Here is a 19,827-nt window from a genome sequence, read left to right on the forward strand (position 1 = left end):
TAATGTATACACCGCGTTTAGACCGTGGTAAACGATCTGTTGCATTAGCCAAGTATTTACTGAAAATTTTTATGACGAACGATCGACATTTTCTGTGGTATCTTCGTGACAATATTTTCAGAAACTGTAACTGTTAGACTCTGAAATGACTTCTGTTGAGTTTCACTTCTGGAATCGATCGTTCTTCTTCAATTTAGATTCATTAAGATCGAATTAGACGAATTTGTGGTATTTATAGAAGAAAAATAATGCTGTTTGTAACAAATGTTGATATGTTTAGTAATATTGGGGTATTTCTAAAATAAAAAAAAATGGAGTGTACAAGATATATTTGTACCAAGATCACTCAGTCATTGACACACCGAACTCGCGCGATATCGGTCGTTTTACAATATATCGCTACACGTGTTGCTACTTTAAATACTTACAATCCTTGTGAAAATAAAACCATTACATACATTCTTTTCGTAATTCAATTACTTATTTATTTTGTAATTCTACTATTCAGCGTTCAATTAAAAAGAAAAAACGTTGTACCAGATTTAACATTCAACGATTATATAAGTCGACGACCGACAATTATTTAGTAATGTCACTATCGACGATACGTCTAATCGTACAAAGAAATGAACCAAAAACGTCTCGAGAACAATTATTTTTGCGATTCTCGTTTACCGACATCTTTTTCATCTCTTATTGCGCGTTCTATCGACTAATTGAGTTAGTATCCACGGTTACCGAACAACCTGTGTAACAACCGTACAGTTTCACTAACTTGCAAATCGACCGCACGAAGAGAGTCATTCTTGAACGATGTTCGCGAGAACTTTTTAGCGGTCAATACGAGAAACCAGTACCGTCTTCTTGTACCGTCTTCGTTTACCGGTACGAGATGCCACATGGTCCCACCCTGAGGCACACAAGACGATCACGAAGGCCGATGAAAGCGTGTTCCCACGTCCAACAGAAAACCTCAAATTCTTTCGTCATTCGTGCGCATTAACATTCACACGCGTGGAAAGACATCCGGGCGTTCGACATTCTGCGGATACGTAAACCTTGATCTTGCATTTTTCTATCGCACGCTAGAGCGTGCGAGCACACTTTCGTGCCTCCGTTAGAAAGTACTATGGATGTTCGATAAGTAGTGACGGGCATTTTATAAAATTTTTGTTTTTCATCGATAACAATTACGTTTTACCGCATATTTTATTTGTTCGTTTGTTATTCAACGACTATCATTTGTCGTGACAAAAAATTTACTGAATTTCTTAAATATATGTGTGTGTGTGTGTGCGCGCGCGCGCGCGCATATGTGTATACATATACTAATTTTATTATTGTAATTTATTTTTATAAATTATAATTTTTAAGTAAACTGTACAACTTCGCGAAAATGTAACACACGATAGAAGAAGCAAAGCGATAGGGAGAGGTTCTGCGAATTGCTGTTTTACAACTTAGTGGTATACCCTTACAACTACACACTTATTCCACCTTTCGCCCGATTATGTGCTTTCACTCCCCACTCTTCCTACAAACAATGGTCGAAAGTGGACTTTATTTGAACAAAATTTTCTCTACATCTAATCGTTTTTCTTTAATAGCTTTTTTCCTTTCTTTGTCTGTGTATCCTTATAGGTTGGATTTAATAGATCAATTTTCCTTTCTTCCTCTCTATATCGTTATGCGTTAGGCTTAATACCAGCAATGTCGAGCCTCGCCTTTTGTACCATTCTGTAGATACAATCTTCCGTTTCTAGCACAGACACTATTATTATGGTAAACTAGTTCTTTAATTCCATCGTTAAAGAAGTGGAACAGAGTTCCACCTCGTTCAAATGTATCGACATTAACCGTTGCCTTCGTAGAAGTTTTTCAATTCTGATAAACACTATCGTCGAATTAAATTGTAAATTGCTGGCATAGTCGCAGTATCCGTTAAATCTCGTCCCGAATGACTTTCATTTATTGACGTTCATTTTAATCGTTAGTCGACAGAATTTGTGCATTCGACAATGGGTCGAAGCAATTCCTTTTCAGTTTGACAACGTAATTAAAAAGTAGTTACGATAATAGCGTTTTTATCGCACGAAATAAAAGCGTGCATGTATAGAATAGTGTATTAGACGAGGTTCAGTTTTGCTGCTATTGAGCCTAACCTACAATGGTATGAGAAAAAAGAAAGAAGAATAAGACAATTAAACCTAACCTGTATCAGCATACAGAAAAGATAGAAAATTGGAAATACAGCTACCTATTCGATACGATTAACGAACAACTTAAAAAAACATTGTTATAATAAAATTATTGTTTATAGAACACCACCTATTATTAAAGGTGGGAACAAAAAACGGAAACCAACGCAGTTATTTTCTCTTCCTCGGTATCGTTAGCCGTTAAATTCATTGATCTATAAGCGTCGAGCAACCAACGGCGTATGTAAACGCATTTTGTTGCTACGGTGGCACGCGCAAGAATCAAGGTCGGTGACCGGCGTTGACCAATCACCGTGAAAAGCAAGGTGTGCCTCTGTAAATACAAGCGTATGATACATTCCAGTGGGAGTATCGGGGAGGACGATGGAATAAAGGTAAATCGAAGAATGGCAGCTTGAACGAGGAGAAGGAAGGGGGGATTCGGATGCGCAAGTATATCGAACAGTGACGTCACGAATGCGTTCACCTCTTTGCGTCACCGGAAATTCAAGTTTGTGCCGACGTCGGTAATCGCGACTATTAGTTCGGTCACGAGAAATCTTTGCGCATTCTACTTTATCGTTCGCGCCGACGCTGTCGAATATTAAACGGCAGTCGCTTTGATGGAAATCTTTCTTTTTTTTTATCGAAGGGTATATTTCTTCTGCATCGATACAATGTTAAGAGGCGATCGAGAGTAACGCGTGGCACAATTTTTGGAGCTTCGATTTCAGAATCGTCGATATTATCGTATCAGATACCTTTTATCAGCATTTTCATTTTTAGGAAGTGGAAATGATCTTATCACCAATCACTATCAAATCCAAATGGATTTTGTTCTTTCGAATCATTTTAACGAGATCCTTGTACTGTTCCACTCTTTCTTGGTCATTCGGTTAATACGTGAAGTACGAATCGTGTACAAATCTTCCATTTCTTCAAACTTTTAGTTAACACTTTAACATAATTGGACGTCGAAGCGTTCGTGTCACTCAAATGTTTACGCAGAGGACGTGTAATTATCACTGAAAATTTCCCCTGAACATTTCGAGCGTTTGGACGAACTCAAAGTTAAAATCGATATAATTGGGTTTATCGATGAATTTTCACGAAACAATCGATTCGTATGTATTTGAAGAAATACCTAAAATAGATTTTACACAGAAGGTAACGATGAATTTTCACAATCCTTGAAAAATTAATTTTTTCGCTGTATGACGAAGTATCGAAAACCAACAAATTTGAATTAAACTTTTTTCCGATTTTTCTTTTACCGGTTCATAGATATTCACGATAACATAAAAACTCAACATTTTCAGGGGATGGAGTAGAGGGCGGTTGTGTTTTCACCTCTAGGTTCATTACATTTCCAGCCCCCCCCCCCCCCTCCCAAAAAAAAACGTTATTAGTATCACTTGAGCTACATTTCTACAAAGTTTAATCTTTTTTATAAATTTTCGAGATGCCCAAACTTCTCTTGTTACTTAATACTTTGGAGTATTAAATATTAATGCTATCAAGTATTAGATATTAATTCTATCAAGTACTAAATATTAATTTACAATCTAGACGGGTCAAGTATCTAGACTTTCTTTAAAGACCAAGGAATTCTAAAAATACTTGGTGGTCTGTTGTTGTCAGTTTCCAAATTGTTGTCAATATTTCCATAAAGGATACGAGTATTTTACTTTATTTGCACAGTATTACTTCTACGATCCTCGAACAATATGTACAAACTATTCATAATATTTCAACTCTAGTCTTATTTTCTAAAACAATAACAGGACGAATACTTCTACCCCCACTGTATCTATTCTTTCCTCCAGCGTGTTCCGGTGACCAAGATCCGCCGTTAGAAGAACCAAGGGAAAGCTCTCGATTACTTTCGAACGAGCGGTTCATTTTCACCGAAACTTCACCAGCCGGTAGTTCGAACATAAGACCGTCACCAAAAAATAACATCCAATAGATGGCGCGTACAGTGTCCGCAAGAGAGATTCAGCCCAGTTATTCGTCAGACGGACCGCGCGGAGAATGATTCAAAGTCCCCTGAAACTATACCCGGTGCTCGAATCGCGCGAAAACGATTCCTATTTCACGAGCGACCAGGAGGTGTCAGCCAAGTCCGGGAAGTCCCGCGATAGCCGTCAGGTGATCCGAGTTTACGTAACCGAAATCAACGCGACCGTCGCGGCCGATTATCAATCGTCGCGCGGATACACGGGCGCGCGGGAGAGGTTTTCGTGGATTTCGAGCGACTGGCGGAAGCTGCGCGAGAAGGGAAACAAAGAGATAGAGGGAGGGACCAAGATAGCCGGTCGAGGAAGCCTGAAGAGGCTGGCGTCGCCACGGTCGTCGGCCACGAAGAGGTCCGGCAGTACTGCACCGAGCCTCGCGCTATATCGAGCCGAGAGTTCTCTCTCTGTCGCTCTCTTGCGACTAGTCGTCGAACGGACCGCCTGTTTCGTCTCGACGGTTATTTCCCCCCTTTGCGTGGCTATTTTCATCGAACTGTCGATCGATGACGGGCTTCCGGCCGACGGACGTTCCGGAACCATCGGAAAACTGGCCAGGAAGGAAGTGATCGTCGGGCCAGGCTCGACGTGGAGAAAACGAAGAAGGAGGAACAATCATGGGCAACACCACCACGAAGAGCCACTACTCGAAGAGTCTGTCTGTCGGCGCCTCCAGAAGACCACGCTGGGAGGGATCAGGTTAGACACTGCATACGGAATGCCGCGGTTAACACAGCTACTCGCGAACGATATTTACCCGCGCGGGGGGGGGGGGGTGGATGATCGAGGATCGAGGACGTGTCATCGACATCAACGGTCGCCATCTTGCTCGGGATACGATCCACGAGTCGCGCGCGAAGGGTGGACGGTACCGAGATTATCGTCGGGTCGTTCGAGTCTCTCCGAACGCGTTGCGATTGGTTCTAAGATGAGATGCGCTGGAGGTTCGAAACAATTCCTCTCTCACTCCCCCCTCCGTCAGGGGACGTGCATGGAGTGTACAGCGTGACTGTGGGGTGCGTTCGGTGACACGGAGATCCCGGTAACGATGCCTCCGCGTTCGAGCTGGTCTTGATTGGCTTGCTTCGACTGTGGGATTGTGTCTAAAATTAGGCTACCTCTGCCAACAGAACTGTCAAGCGTCGCGCGCGCTTTGAGTGATCGATAATGAACGACGCGGGGGATAATTAGCGGGTTTTCTTCCCGACTCTGGATCACGTTTATTACTTTACGTTTCGAGTTCAACGATAGGTATCACGTTTCGAGAAATCTGGCGAGGCTCGTTGAAACTAGCGATGTCGGGAACTTTCGAGACGGTCGATGATTTGCGTCGTTATTAATGGAAATTTCTATGGAAGTTTATCCAGAGATGTACTTGTCGCTAAATTTATCAGCAATCCCAAATTAACGCTCCTTGGGAGGGAGGGAGGGAGGGAGGGGGGGGGGCGAGGGAGGTGTTCGTTTTAATAGCCAATGATCCGTAGAGAGATTGAATATAGGTTGGTAGACACAGAAGAGGAATTTTAGCAATTTCACTCGCCACGATGTTTATCGAGTCATTCTTCCCAAGCAAATTGGTTTCCACCTTGAAAACAATCGTAACAATTAGCAAAATTTGTCGCCGCGAATAGCGTTGATCTTCGTGGAGAAGAAAAATTTGTAAAATTTGTTGCATCTCGGGCACCCGGGTTCCTCGAGAGGCGTTTGGTTTCGTTTCGTCCTGTCGTTGCGACTCGGTACGGGTTTTCTATCGACCACAAAATCGATCCAACAATGTTAGGTATGCTGTACAAGTGTATCGAAAACACGCCGAGCCGGTGTCCGATATCGGCTCGGAGTTTCGCATAGTTTTCCTACCCTGAGGACAGCGCAGCAGTGGCCCTCGGATTGCCAAACGTTTCGAATTTTATTTTGGGAGCGCCACCTGCGGACCTGTGTTAGACTTCGTGTGTTCTACGCGTGTGTGAGCATCGTTCTGGCACGTGCGAGCTTTCCGTGAACTTATTAACAACCGAAACTCCTTTATACCGTCGTCCAAACATCGCGACATCGTTGTGCTAGAAATAATAATGGGACATCCATTGTTTCCTTTTTCGAGCAACTGGACAAAAGGAAGACGATGGAAACACCAGCGTTGTAATCGCAATTGGGTAAACGATCGATGCAACATAGTGATAAAAACATAGTCGGGAGCATTGTAGCTGGCTGACGGCAAGCAGCCAGCGCGTTTAAAATAGTAAATTAAATAAATAAATTATTCTAACGCGACATCTCAAAACCTTAACATTTGTACGATCGTACTTTTATTCATCGAGAAGGAGCCACGACTGTGCATCGAAGCGTGTCTAAAAATATGCAAACAGCTTAAAATTTTTATCCCTCGATAGTGTAATCGAGAGATCTTGAATTGTTATTTTACAGCACCTCTAAATTTCGTTTTGTACTGTATTCACAAAACTGATAGAGTTTCTTCGAGTACGGAGTTTCGAGTATTTCGAAAAGAAAAGTATTATAAATCACTGCTTAAAGAACAAATAACGAAATAACGTTAATAATTCGTTTCGAAATGCACAAAATCGACACGTTCGTGTTTAAAACAGTACACTTTCGTAGTAATGCAGGAAAAGTACTCGTAGTATTTCAATTAAGAAGTAAAATAAGTGGTAAAAGTGAAGTAGTAAAAGCATTGTTTACCACGTCTTAGATTATCTTTCAAAGTATCGCAGTATTGTTTATCCTCTATTAATGCAAACTATATATCACAAAATTTAGATTTCAACTGTTGTATACCTACGAGAAAAAGAATTTCACCAAACATAGATCGCTAAAGCTTTTACAACGGGGATACTATTCTTAGTTTTGAGATATAAAGTTTGCCCGTCAATTTTATCACACTGTTTCTAATCGTTGTGTACACGTATAACAATACCTATTTCAAATTTAAAAATAACCAAAACGAATAATTAATCATATATACGTATATATTATTTTCAATCGTATATATAAAGTATACTTTTTAAAAGTTACCTCTGAACTTGCCAAAAGATACATCAAAATATTCGTGGGAACTTCGATAGAAAAGCTGACTATGTTCTCGAAAACTTCGAAAAGGGACGACTAATAAGCTATGTGTTATAATCGGGACATAGACCTCTCTGAACTAAGTTATCGAAGAGAAAATAAAATTTTAATCGGTTCCTGACACCGAGGATAACCAAGAGTTGATCGAGTCACGGGGCTACAATCTGTGTATACGTATATTGTACTATTTATTATTCATAAATCGTCTCGAGATACCAAGTTCACCGTGGTACAATTTCAGGTCTTCCAGCGCCACCAGGGAAGCCAATTTTAATACCAGGAGCGGATGAGTCCCAACCAGATGTGGTCGCCATTCGTTGGGAGAGGTCACCGAGTAACGGTGGCTCCGCCATTGTTGGCTACCTGGTCGAACACAGAAGGCTCGGTTCGCCACATTGGGTACGCAGTACACCAGGGCTTTGTACCTTTCCGGAACTGACCTTGAGCGGCCTCGAACCAGGATGGCGCTACCAATTCAGGGTCAGGGCACAGAATGCTGTAGGTCTCTCTCGACCCAGCGATATCTCCGATCCGCTGACGGTGACCTTGCAAAGGTCTGCTGCATCCGCGCCGTACTTCGAACTCGAGCTCAAGGATACGATCGTCCTCGAAAACGAGCAGGTGTCTATTCGATCAACCTATTCGTAAGAAAGATAAAGTGTCTTTAACATCGAGTTCGATTTGGTCAAGTTTCTGAAGCACACTTTCAGAAAAGATTACTTAATGCTTAACCAACAGGATGAGTTCAAGTTTCAATGCCTTATGGGAAAAACTTCTCATCCTACACAGTACTAGTTCGAAGATAAGATTAGCGACGTGGACAGATTCCCAAACCTTACGGTATACTTCGTATCATCGTTCTTACCACTTACCACTTTTGACCTTAACTAACATAAGTAATTCTACTTTCAAAATCACTTCTTCGTTCGTCGTACGATGTGTATCTTTTTTCAAACCAACCGTGTTCCGTGTAAACAATTTAACTGTATATTGTCAAATCTCGGAAGCGAAAGTCTTTTCGAATTATTTATTTATTTTCATAATTGATGCGAAGAAAGTGGCAAATTTTCGTTTCCATTCGCAGGCTGAGTTTGTGGTACGATTCACCGGGACGCCGCTTCCGAAGGTTTCGTGGTTCAAGGATGGCTTCGAAATCTTCAGCAGCAGACGGACGAGGATCATTACGGACAGTGGCAGAAGCGTTCTCTTGATTCATCAGACAGCGCTGAACGACGAGGGTGAAATAAAGTGCACGGCTACCAACAGAGCCGGTCACGCTAGTACCAAGTCCAAATTGGTTCTGGAAGGTTTGCAGGATGACAAGCTTTGTTTTCTTTCGTTACGCTTTCTTGATATTTTGATATTCGAGTTGTCGCTACCGAAACCGGTCGAGAGATTAATTATTGTCAATTGTCGATGATGTTTCGTACGACTAGCGCCCCCAAAAATTCGACTTCCACGCCAGTACGAGGACGGTCTCCTGTTCGAACAGGACGAGACCATCAGATTGAAGGTATCGTTGGCTGGAAGACCATCGCCTATGGTGTATTGGTACCACAATGGGGAATCGATACCAAACGACGAGAGGCACATCTTCGAGACGATGGACGGTGAATCGGTCCTAAAGATATCGGACGCTAAACGGATTGACAGAGGAGAGTACACTGTCAAGGCCATGAATAAACTCGGTGATGATACATCGTCGTTTCTGGTGACCGTTACAGGTGCAATCCATCGTTCTGTCACGATCTTTTCATATCTTCAATACGACGTGTAACTTATTTCGTTCGTTTAGATCGACCTGCTGCACCTGGAAAAGCAATGGTCACGATGAGCTTGGGTAGATCGGTGACACTGTCGTGGAAAGAACCGGACGACGACGGTGGTTGCAAGATAGGCACGTACATCGTCGAGTATTACAGAGTAAGCGATCAGAATTCTCAGGTGTTTGTACGTACGAGACGAAATCCTTTCGATCAACGGTTCACTGTTACGGTTTGCTTCAGGTTGGCTGGGACGTGTGGTTGAAGGCGGTTACCAGTAGACAGACCAAAGCAACGCTGTCGGAATTAATCGAAGGATCCGAGTACAAGTTTCGAGTAAAAGCTGAGAATCCTTATGGGGTGAGCGAGCCTAGCGAAGAGAGTGACGTAATCTTCATTCCAGACTTAAAACGAGGGTACGTACGTGTTATAATTGAATCGGTGTTTCAATAATAACAGAAAGCGGAGTTTTAAAAAGCTATAACGTAATATCAAAATTTACCATCTATGGAATATTTTCGATTCTCGTATCGGTGAGTGAAGGAAATTTGTTTTGGATTCACTTCCAATTAAAATCACACGTACGAGGTGTCCCATTTTAACGCATTGAATTAATTTCGAACCATCTGAACGGTTTACACGTCACTGTTAAGGAACGTAACCCGTATGGAAGAGGGTAATCTGTTACACGTCAATAATGTATTCTTCTCGAATATCCAGTATAATGTCACCTTCCTTGACCGGGAAGTCGCAGAGTCACCGAGAAATTCGATCGCGAGAGAAGCGAGAAGTGAACTTCGCAGTGCCGACTCAAAGAACCAGAAGCCTGACGAGAGAGGAAAATCGCACAAGAGACGACGACCGCGATGGACACTTCGGCCCGGGTAGTCGTTCGGTGTCGGCCCAAAGACTCAGTAGATCATCCAGAGCCGACAGCAGAGTCACTTTTGCCCTGGACACGTTAGAGAAACCGGTTGCAACGCCTGTTCCTCCTGCCAGATCGAAGGATCATTCCACTTCAAAACACGAGAGTCGCGTTGAGAATCACGTAGACCGTTTGAGTATTAAAACGAATGTGACCACTAACGAGGCAAGTATTTCTACAAAATTTACATAGGTTCTTCAGATCGCGTAGGCTACATTACGATGTGTTTGCCTTTGAAACAGAACTCGAATCTAAATAAGGAAAGTCCACCAATTCCAAAGCCCACCGCTACAGTTTCGCCATCGCCAACAGACGAGTCTAATAGACGTTCGGCGTACCGAGAATCACGATCACAATCGGTGTCCATGTCGAGAGAACGTAGCATGTCTCCACTCTCGATGCCCAAGATCCAAGAACACTACGAGGAAGAAAGTTCGACGCGTACTGTACGTGCTCTGCGACCGTCGATGAGTTTGACACTGACGAAACAACAGGCGGTGATTGAACAGCGAGACCCACCGTTCGTAAAGACTCAGTCGATGGAAGAGAAAGAAACCCAAGCTATGCCACGATCGCCGTCATCTCCTCGAGAGGATGACGAAACTGTGCTGCACGGAAGCTCAGAGTTCATGTTGGTCTTGTACCCTGAAGATCAGGATCAGGGTAAGAAACTTATGGACATCGATGACGGGGGAAGTAAGCTAGGTAAGGTGACGTTAACTTGATGCAATTCGAAATGTTTGCGATTTTTAAAAGCTGCATTTAAAAGAGTCGTTCTCTACAGAGATTCGTTCTCAGACGTATTCCTCTGTTTAGCAGCACAAATCGTAGGAGAAGAAACGGAAGACGCGGAAGACCTCATTCCACCACCCATGTCGTTGTCTTTACCGGAATTATTCAGCGCGGAACATCAAGTGGTAGAGACTCTTAGAGAGGCTGTCAGTTCCACGGAACTACTTCACGAACGAGCCATGGAACGTTTCTATCGCGCGGTGGCTGCTGAGGAGGCATCCGAGGTAGCCAAAAGGAAAACTCAACTCGAAAGAACGACCGGAGAATTGGCGTCGACATTGGAAGGGCAGCCAGAAGTTGACGCCGAAATTCAAGATACGCTGATATCGTCGATGCGGCGACGGTTGTCCAATCCTGGTGTCACCACTCAGAACTTGATATCCTGGCATACTAAGAAGAATCGCAGAAGATCGAGCGAAAGCCAGGCTGATGCAATCAAGACACCCTTCAAAACATTAACCTCCAATTTGTTGTCCAACGTGGAAGCAGTATCGGATCCAAACTTGCCCGCCGACACGGAGGCTGCAATAGGTCATTCCTGGGGGTTGGACAAAGAGGAGGATACGGCTGCGCAACTGCTCAGGTGGCACGACAGCAGCCACGTACCATTGGTCGCGGAGAAGGAAGAGGAGAAATCGATACCCGGGCAGGTTAGCTCCAACGAGGAAGTTCTGCGCAGCGAGGGGGTGGCGCCAGAGACTCGACCAATCGAACAAACGGAATCCAAGCAGAATGAAGCAGAAGAGGAAGAGATGGAAGAAAGCATCGAGACTTCCGAGGAATCCTCCGAAGAGATCAGCAGTGCCGACAGCGAAGATTTGAAGTTGTTGAAGGCGAGGATCCTCGCCAGGCAAGTCTTGGAAGAAGAGGATACGTATCATCCGAGAGGAAAACCGGTTCTACACATCGAGCCGGAACCACCACCGATTCCAGGTCACAGGATACCAATCCTAGACGTCACGCCCCCTACACCGACCAAATCGGAAGCACCTGTGTCTCTGTCTAACGTGGTTCCAAAGTCTATACTAAAGAAACCTAAGGAAGAACCGATTCCTGTGAATAGTTTCGGTAGGCCTATTCCACCCGAGAAACCTATCCGTAAGACACTACCTCAGCCGCTTCAGCCGGCAAACAAGGTAGAGGAAAACGTCGATCTACAGCCACCCGTGACGCCCGAGGCAGAGAGTACACCCATAATGTCGGAGTCCGATGCAGACAGCGTTTTGTCGGCAGGTGAAGCGGCCAAGAATCGCAGAATTCAAGCAAAAATCCGATCGGTAACGTCCGAAGAGGAGGTCGACGAAGAGGACATTGAGGCGCGTATGGCGGTGGTGAACCATTACACCGAAATTGTCAGGGAGCACTCGAGTCGTTACAATTACAGAAGTTCGGAGGAGAGAAAATTCGGCGAAAGTTTAGCCAGCTCTCGAAGGTCTTCGCTCTCCGAGGATCAGGACACGAGGGACCATGTGGCCAAAGATCGGTCGGAGGCAGCGATCTCTGCGAAATCGAATAGGAAACAAGAGACAAGGGGAGTCGAACAGAATCAACGGACGAGAGTCAAAAAGGAAAAGGAGATCGATAGACCAGAGAAGAAGGAAAGGGGGCTCAATGGTCCCAAGAGTCGGCAGGAGAAGAAGGAAAGGGACATCGATAGACTGGAGAGGCAATCTCGACAACACAAGAGAAGCCCTGGCTCCCGAGGAACAACCCCGGCGCGCGACATAAAATCTGGAAAAGAGAAACGACCTAGCCGACCACCATCAAGGAACGAATCTCCGGCACCAAGATCGAGGAATATGTCGGTCGAAATAGGTACTTCCTCGAGGTCGTCATCGAAGACCAGAGTCCGTGCTCCTTCTCTAGACAGAAGACCTTCGTCCAGAGCCGGTTCCGAGGATCAACGCTTCGTCAGAGAGAAGAGCGTCGAAGATGGGACTCGAAGATCGAGAAAGTCTTCTTCGAGAACGCCCTCGAGGTCTAGTTCCAGAGACAGGAACAGATCGGAGACACCGATAGGGTTGAGGATGGACCGTCTGCAGAAGGCACTCGAGAGCAAAAAGTATCGTCCTACGAGACGCGGATCCGTCACTGAAAGAGACTACCCCGAAGTTCACGGCCGATTGAGCGGGGAACAGTTAGCTTTAGAGGCTACCCAGAATGTCAGATTCACGGTTGGCTATGTCACGGATCTGACGTTGCTGATGGCCGCGGTTTACATCTACCTTTTCAAGAAAGAAACCCTGGCGATTCCCTTCATCGCGCTTCTTCTGTACAGACGGGTCCAGCACGAGATACGCGGACGAGTCTCTCGCGGTTGGTGGTGGTCTAAACGAAAACAATGAGACTTTTAACGGTTATTCTTAGACTAGGAGATTCCTTGCGGGTAAAAATGCTGAGACAGAGTTTGGGTGCAGCACTGGCAGATAGCTGTGGTGCACGCGGAAGATCGGTACACCGATTGGATTCTTGACCTTCGACATTTCGCGATCGGGACAGGGGGAAATCTTTGATGTACGTGCGAGAGATTTCTGCTCAAGAGATTCTCGACCTTCGATAGTTCAAGATTGCGACGAGATTCTCGACCCCCGGTGGGTGCTTCAAGATTGTGAACCTCGAATCCATCATGGCAGCTTGTCAAGTAGGGACTGTACACCGATTAACGTGGCTGAATCGCCGATAGCGCGAGTGAGGGGGGAGCCAATTGTTCCCGGCCAATTGTATTTCATTCGGGAATTATTGCACCGAACGCGCACCAAAGAAGATAACATAGCATACGTATGAGTTAAGAAAGTATACTTAACGACGAACCGTATATTACTATAAATTATTGTTATTTATTCTTATTTATTATTGTAATGTTCTTACCGTCTTTACTCGTAATAAATATGTACAAAACGTTCGGTTGAATTTCGATTCCACGTTTGACTATTCACACACCTCACCGTTGCAAATTTCGTACAATCTACCGTAAACTTTTATCAATCTCCAACTAAATCAACGTTGTAGGAAATCACTTTAATTTTTGTCACTTTGAAACTGAGGGATACACAGTTCCTTGAGTGCAAAATAAATACTCGTGAAATCAAAATCTCAGAAACCGAAACCCAAAGTCAGAGAACTTGCACAGTTTTGGAAACGCAAAAAAATTCTATACATCGATCTGGAGTTTGACACTTCGCGCACCCGTTCTTAAAAGATTCAATACAAATATTAAATCTACTCCAATCTTTACCGGGTATTCCCAATTTAACTAACGTAGCAGAGAATCTCTTATATTTCTATCACTTTGAAACTTACAAATAGTCCCTCAAGCGCGAAAAAAGAAATTGTCGAAATCTTGAGAGACCCCAATGCCCGGAGTTCCGCGTATATAGTATAACCTCTCAAAGCGCAGAAAATTACAAGTCTCTCGTCCTTGTGAACACTGACTCTCCGAATGGTATCCTGAGCGCGTCGATCTTCCATCCAACGATCAAACGATCCTCACGGTCGAATCTGTACTGACGTTCTATCGGCTGAAACCTTGGACGACGCGTTGTTCGTAAATGAAAGCTAAAGAAAGAGAAAAGAAAGACGAGAGAAAAAGTAGGAAAGAGAACCATGAGCGCGAGTAGTCGAAAAAAAGAAACACCGCTGCGGGACGTTACATCAGGGATGGAGCGCGGGCCAAAGAAAGAGGGAGGGCGGGAATGGGGCGGCGTGAGAACGGGTGAAAGAGGGAGAAAGAGTAAGAGGCGTAGGAGCGTGTCGAACCGCGCATGTGCGCGTTTCGTTAAAACGACGAAGCCGAGAGTGCCGTGTCGAGACGATTTTAGACCGGAGCAGGGCCTCCTGCCGTCAGATTTCGTGGCGCAGGGTGTGCTGTGCCACGGGTCAGGAGACGAACAGGCAGCCGGAGGAGGTAGGTTCGTGGCGGTTCGAGGTAGCCGGAGGACAGCGCCGCAAACCGGAAGAACGTGCCGCAGGTTGTTTTCCTGATCGAACGAATAAACGAGGGGGACGTGCGCGCGGTCTCCACGCGAGTGATGTCCATGCGTGGCGAAGTCGGTCTTCGTATCATCTAACGAGATGACCTTAACAGGTAAGAGCTCCGCTAAACTCCCCACGTTCGATCGACCATCGAGCGTAGAAACGTTTCGAAACCGTTCGATCGTGAACAATCGAGGAAAAAAAGATTCGACGGAGACGCCGCTAAAATCATCGTCGATCCGGTGATCTCGGTTCCCTTTTTCTACTGTTACAATTTCTAGAAAGAAAACACTTTCAAAACTTCGTAGTAGTCTCGATAACCGTGAAACCGTCAAGAAATTTCTGTTCGAGTAGCTCTCTCGTTGGTACCTTCGGTCGAGGAAAGGTTTCCGTTTGGTAGTTTCTCCACGGTAAATGTTACGAGAAAATGGTCGGCACTCGGTGGTTTCGAACGGATGTACAAGGAAATTTTGAAGCGCATCCTTCGAGAGGGGGAAGAATTTTTTCAGTCGATAAGCATCCCTCGCGAAGACGATTAGTGAGCATAAAAACACAGATTGTGAAAATTCGCGAGGATCGTATCGAGGTGTTGAGATCGGGATTAAAGTGTTGGTGGATCGGTCGCGTTCGTTGGCATGTTTATTTTTTAACGTATTTATTTACCATAATGCCGGTCGACGAATGTACGCGTGCGCGCGGACGCGGAATTCCTATCGCGTCGATTGGCACGATATTCGCAGGGAAACCGAAGCTTTCCATCCAAGCACAGGATCGCGCAGTTTGGGGAATGTCTCGTTTTATTTTCTTAAGCGGTTTCCCTCCGCCGTGTTTTCCTCGCACAGGTATCTATATTTATGCTAGCGGCGTTTCCATGCACGCACCATCGTTCGGTGTGGCCGTTTCGGAGACCACGTGAGCTTCGTGGTCCCAGGTACAAGTTCGTGAATAGTACGATTTCTACGTCCACCTGTCTCGTAGCGAGTTAGGGCTCAACTATGTCCCCTTGCCTCGAATGTTGATCGTGACGACGGTTTCGACGAAGCGTCGGTCACACGACGTCGCGTATTTCCGAGTTGCGCTTAGTAATGACCCATTTCATTATGCAATGTCGCCGATGATTGCAGATCATACAACGAAAGTCAAGGGGCCGCCGCAATGGCTGGAACCGGATCAGGTCCTTTCGGTTCAGGGACGTCCCGGTGGAGATATCGTTATCGAACCGAAACTACGGTGGTCCGATGTCTTCGACGAGCTACGATTCGAATTGTGAGTCAAGATTTGCTTTACACAAGTATACCTTAGATCCTCGGAGCGAATCGGAGCTAATCGAATAACCCTATTAATTATAGATAACTACTATTTATCGTTTATCGCGTGTGAAATCGTATTATCGAGAATTTGATTAAACGTGCTACGTATTTTATCAAACTTTCTCCATTTACGAGTCACGAGTAACGAGAATTTATCAGATCTCTGTAGCTATCGATCGATACAGGTCTCGCGGTTCTATCGGGTCCTTGAAGTTATCGATATGGATCTCGTGTTATTCACCCTTACACCTGTCAGACGACGATCTCGCGAATAGCTTAACGCGTGAAAAATACTCTACAGCTTCTTTTAAATTGTTATCTTTTAAATTGCACGATAATACTTTACAAAAATATTTTTACATTTTTCGTAAACTTTAAAGAATGGTTTTTAACGCGGTAACTATAAGTATGTACATTTATGGAATTTACATTCTTTGAAAATAGTATTTCAAAATATTTAATTATAGTAGAACGCGAATACACGCGATGTATTTCATCAAATGATTCGTTCAGCTTGCATCCCTTTGTTCGAGACATTTGTGAGACTATTATCGATAAGAGGAAAAAGTCAACGTTATAATTATACTTATTGGATCAACGAGATCGATATGGGTTTCGAAATAAGATAAAGAAGTATATCGCTGATACGTCTAGGTTGTATACAAAATTGAGTATTTAAAGGGAGGGTACCGTATCCATCGATGATTTTAAATTTAATATCGATCGCGATACTATGATCCGGCAACGACGCTAAATTAAGCGTTTTCAATAGGGGTGTATAATTATGGTTAGGGATGGATCCAGATAGACCGATTCTACGAATTTCTAGTCTCGAAAATTTATTGACGCAAGCATCTTTGCAAGCGTACGATAAAGAGGACAAATAGTCAACGCATACGCTATGTGAAAAAAGTTTACCAATGCGAGATACAATGGTACAAAAGAATATTTTTTAAGTAGTTGGCGAACCCTAACGGGGCCTTGTAATCAAAAAAGGACGCGAGAAACATTTTTAACGTAAAGAAATTAGACATAATACACATAACCGTCTATTTCTGTTAATGTGTCGACCATGCTTAACAACTATAAAAGTATCGTTTTGAACCTATCACTTTTGCTTTTATGAAAACATCTCTCAAAAAGTTTGAAAACCACTGAGATAAAAATGCGTATTCTTTAGGAAATCGACTTTTCTCGAGTAACGAAAATTGAAGTTTTCGCAGCAATATTTACTATCCGATAATAACGATTTGAGAAATAAGTCTATTATCACTGTTATTGTCGTTATTAACCACAATTATTGGTGTTAATGATCTCAGTTTGTTATTTTGACAACGTCGTAACGGGTAATTGTTTCGTAGGTTTTCAAATTACTTGCAAGTAGTAAAACATCACTTTCTGTAATAATTTCGGCAGAATCGTTGATATAGATATCGAGGAGCAAGAGAAGTAAGAGAATATCTAATGTAATCATAATAGAAGTAAAATGAAAATTTCCACCCTTCACAATTTAATTTCATTTAAATAAATAGCTTTCCGACGGAGAAAGTATATTTCCAATATATTTTACCGCAGCAAATATTAAAAATAACGATCCAGTTGTTGATCTTGTTGAACGATTTTACCTAAAAATCGGTAAAAATAGTATCAACTTGTACATTAGAATCAAAATTTGACCTCCTATTCAAGCTTCTAATTCTTCATCAATTTCCATCGATTACTTTTTGCAATCGTGTAATACATCCTTTCTTCGATCTTTCAACGATCTTAATTGTTTCTAACTTGTTACCGCTAAATTCTTTGTACTTGATAAAATAATACCAAATACCTCCCGTTCTATCTTATTACTTTTCGTTGCTACACTTACTATTCCATTTATCTATTCCATTGTTCAAATTTCGGTGCTCTTCGCTGTGATTTCATGCTCGTTGAATTCTATCTCAACGCAAACGCGATATTAATTATGTAACGAGGGGAATTATAGCGTGAAAGCAGAATCAAAGGAATCGGGTAGAGGGATCGAGAAAGTCCAAAATGAAATCAACGTGGTCGCGTGGCAAGTTCACGACCCTTTTATCGGCTGGTTCATCTTCTCGTGCTACAATACAATTCATCGCGCGTTGTCGTTTTCGCATTATCGTTCATTCTCGACTATTGGCCCTAATTTCGACGGAAACCTTGAAACGTGCCAAGGATCAAACGCGGTTTATTTCGGGCTGTCGCGCACTTAATTTTCACGGATGGCCAATTTACACTCTCGTCTCGTGTAATCCGATTGCGAATTTTTACGGATAATTCGCGCGGATTGTCCAATGCCAGGGCCGTAGACGATTGCACGTTTCTCGACGAATTTCGTTCAGAAGTAAAACAGAGAAATCAGGCAATATCGGGCAATCGGTTGACCGCTCTTTAAAAAAAATCCAGGCCAAACGAAGTAACATTTAATACCAAGTTAGTAATTAATTCAAAGATATCGAGGATTACTCGTTAGCAAAATTGTATTTTTCATTGGGTAAAAAGGAAGGGAAAATTTCTAAGGAACTATTTACACGCTGTTTATTTTCCGTGACGATTCCAGAAGAATTTCAGAGATGAATTTACTTTCTTCGCAGATTCTAGTCGTGTGTGCTACACCTAAGGACAATCGATAATTTCTCAGTTTGTCTAGGAAGGTGTAAGATTCGGTGCATAAGCATTTGAATGTTTATTTCGGGAGCGCGAGACATGACCTCATCTAGCCTCGTCGCTTAAATAAGACAAGAAGAGTGACGGATCGATGGTAATTGTTATCGGTTTCAAACTGTTCGTCTTCCGATTCATTCAGCCCCGAACGTACCGAGCCTTCATAAGAGCGCATCATTCGTAGAAGAGCGTTATTTCGTTTCACGGGGGAATTTAAGGTCGATTCTAATTTATAAGTGTACATAACCGTGGAAAATTTGCACTAAATCGTTGAATTATATAATAATAAAATCGCGAACATCGTTTCGTTACATATTACCGTAATTACAAATATTTGATCGCAACCTCGCGAACGTTTCGTAAGACGTACTCGTCGACAGCGAGGAATCTCGACGAAAAACGAAGAAAAATCGTTTTCGCGATGATTAAACAAGCTCCTCGTGCTATGCGATCGAAATTATTCCATTCTACGAGCCTGTTCGGAATTGCATCCCCAATAAGCGAAATTCTTGGAAATTTTCCAATTTAGTTACTATCATAGCCGTTCCAAAAGCAACGAAACTGAATGATTTCTAGTACCGTATGCTAAATAGGAACACGAATTCGCGGTTTGTTTGACCTGTATTTCCTGAGAAACGTTTTAAGAGCAACCAGATATCGCGACTTCCGGTGCGAGTTACTTCGACGAAGAAATTTATTCGCAACTTTTGTAACGTACGTTCCATCGAAGTCACTTCAAAAACAAAAGGACAGTTATTTTGAGTGCGAATTGCGAGTCGAGGAAACTTAATTTCAGCTTCCTGGGTTCACGCTTCCTCGGAGTGGTTTTAAGAGCCGGTACGAGATAACGAATAACAACATTTTTATTCGTTCGTTAATTAAATTCATGAAATTGACTCCTTGCGCGTAGAAAATGGAATGGAAGGTAAAGCGTACAGCAGTTGTCGAAAATTATATATAGATGTAATCAATGTCGAAGTATCGAAAAGGAACAGTTATTGGAAAGAAATCAACAGAAATGAAAAGATCATCGACAAAGTCGCACGATCGCCACAAGTTGGATCCATCGTTTCGTGGTTCGAGAAGAAC

General features: G+C 43.2%; 2 protein-coding genes across 6 annotated transcripts in view; both read left to right on the plus strand.

The window, feature by feature from the left end:
* Window positions 1–4,706: 4,706 nt before the first annotated feature.
* On the plus strand, window positions 4,707–13,684 carry LOC143148292 (uncharacterized). Of its 2 annotated transcripts, none has more exons than XM_076314492.1 (9): window positions 4,707–4,912; window positions 7,536–7,915; window positions 8,379–8,601; window positions 8,731–9,018; window positions 9,090–9,217; window positions 9,301–9,473; window positions 9,778–10,147; window positions 10,225–10,687; window positions 10,799–13,684. In XM_076314492.1, exons 1-9 carry the CDS (start codon window positions 4,831–4,833, stop codon window positions 13,117–13,119), a joined length of 4,428 nt encoding a protein of 1,475 aa, XP_076170607.1. In that variant the 5' UTR covers window positions 4,707–4,830; the 3' UTR covers window positions 13,120–13,684. The 2 variants fall into 2 exon arrangements, with proteins under 2 accessions (XP_076170607.1, XP_076170609.1); XM_076314494.1 differs by having other exon boundaries at window positions 10,802–13,684.
* Window positions 13,685–14,606: 922 nt separating this feature from the next.
* The window catches only part of LOC143148563 (uncharacterized), a 95,588-nt gene continuing 90,367 nt past the window's right edge, over window positions 14,607–19,827 (plus strand). For 2 of the 4 annotated variants that reach the window (XM_076315005.1, XM_076315004.1), the window contains exons 1-2: window positions 14,611–14,858; window positions 15,871–16,012. In XM_076315005.1, coding sequence (XP_076171120.1) covers window positions 14,846–14,858; window positions 15,871–16,012 — 155 coding nt within the window. In that variant the 5' untranslated portion in view covers window positions 14,611–14,845. Of the gene's footprint in view, window positions 14,859–15,870; window positions 16,013–19,827 lie in introns of all 4 variants that reach the window. The other 2 variants (XM_076315006.1, XM_076315002.1) reach the window with 2 other exon arrangements.

Source organism: Ptiloglossa arizonensis, chromosome 6 (genome assembly GCF_051014685.1).
Source record: "Ptiloglossa arizonensis isolate GNS036 chromosome 6, iyPtiAriz1_principal, whole genome shotgun sequence".
Classification (NCBI taxonomy): Eukaryota; Metazoa; Arthropoda; class Insecta; order Hymenoptera; family Colletidae; genus Ptiloglossa; species Ptiloglossa arizonensis.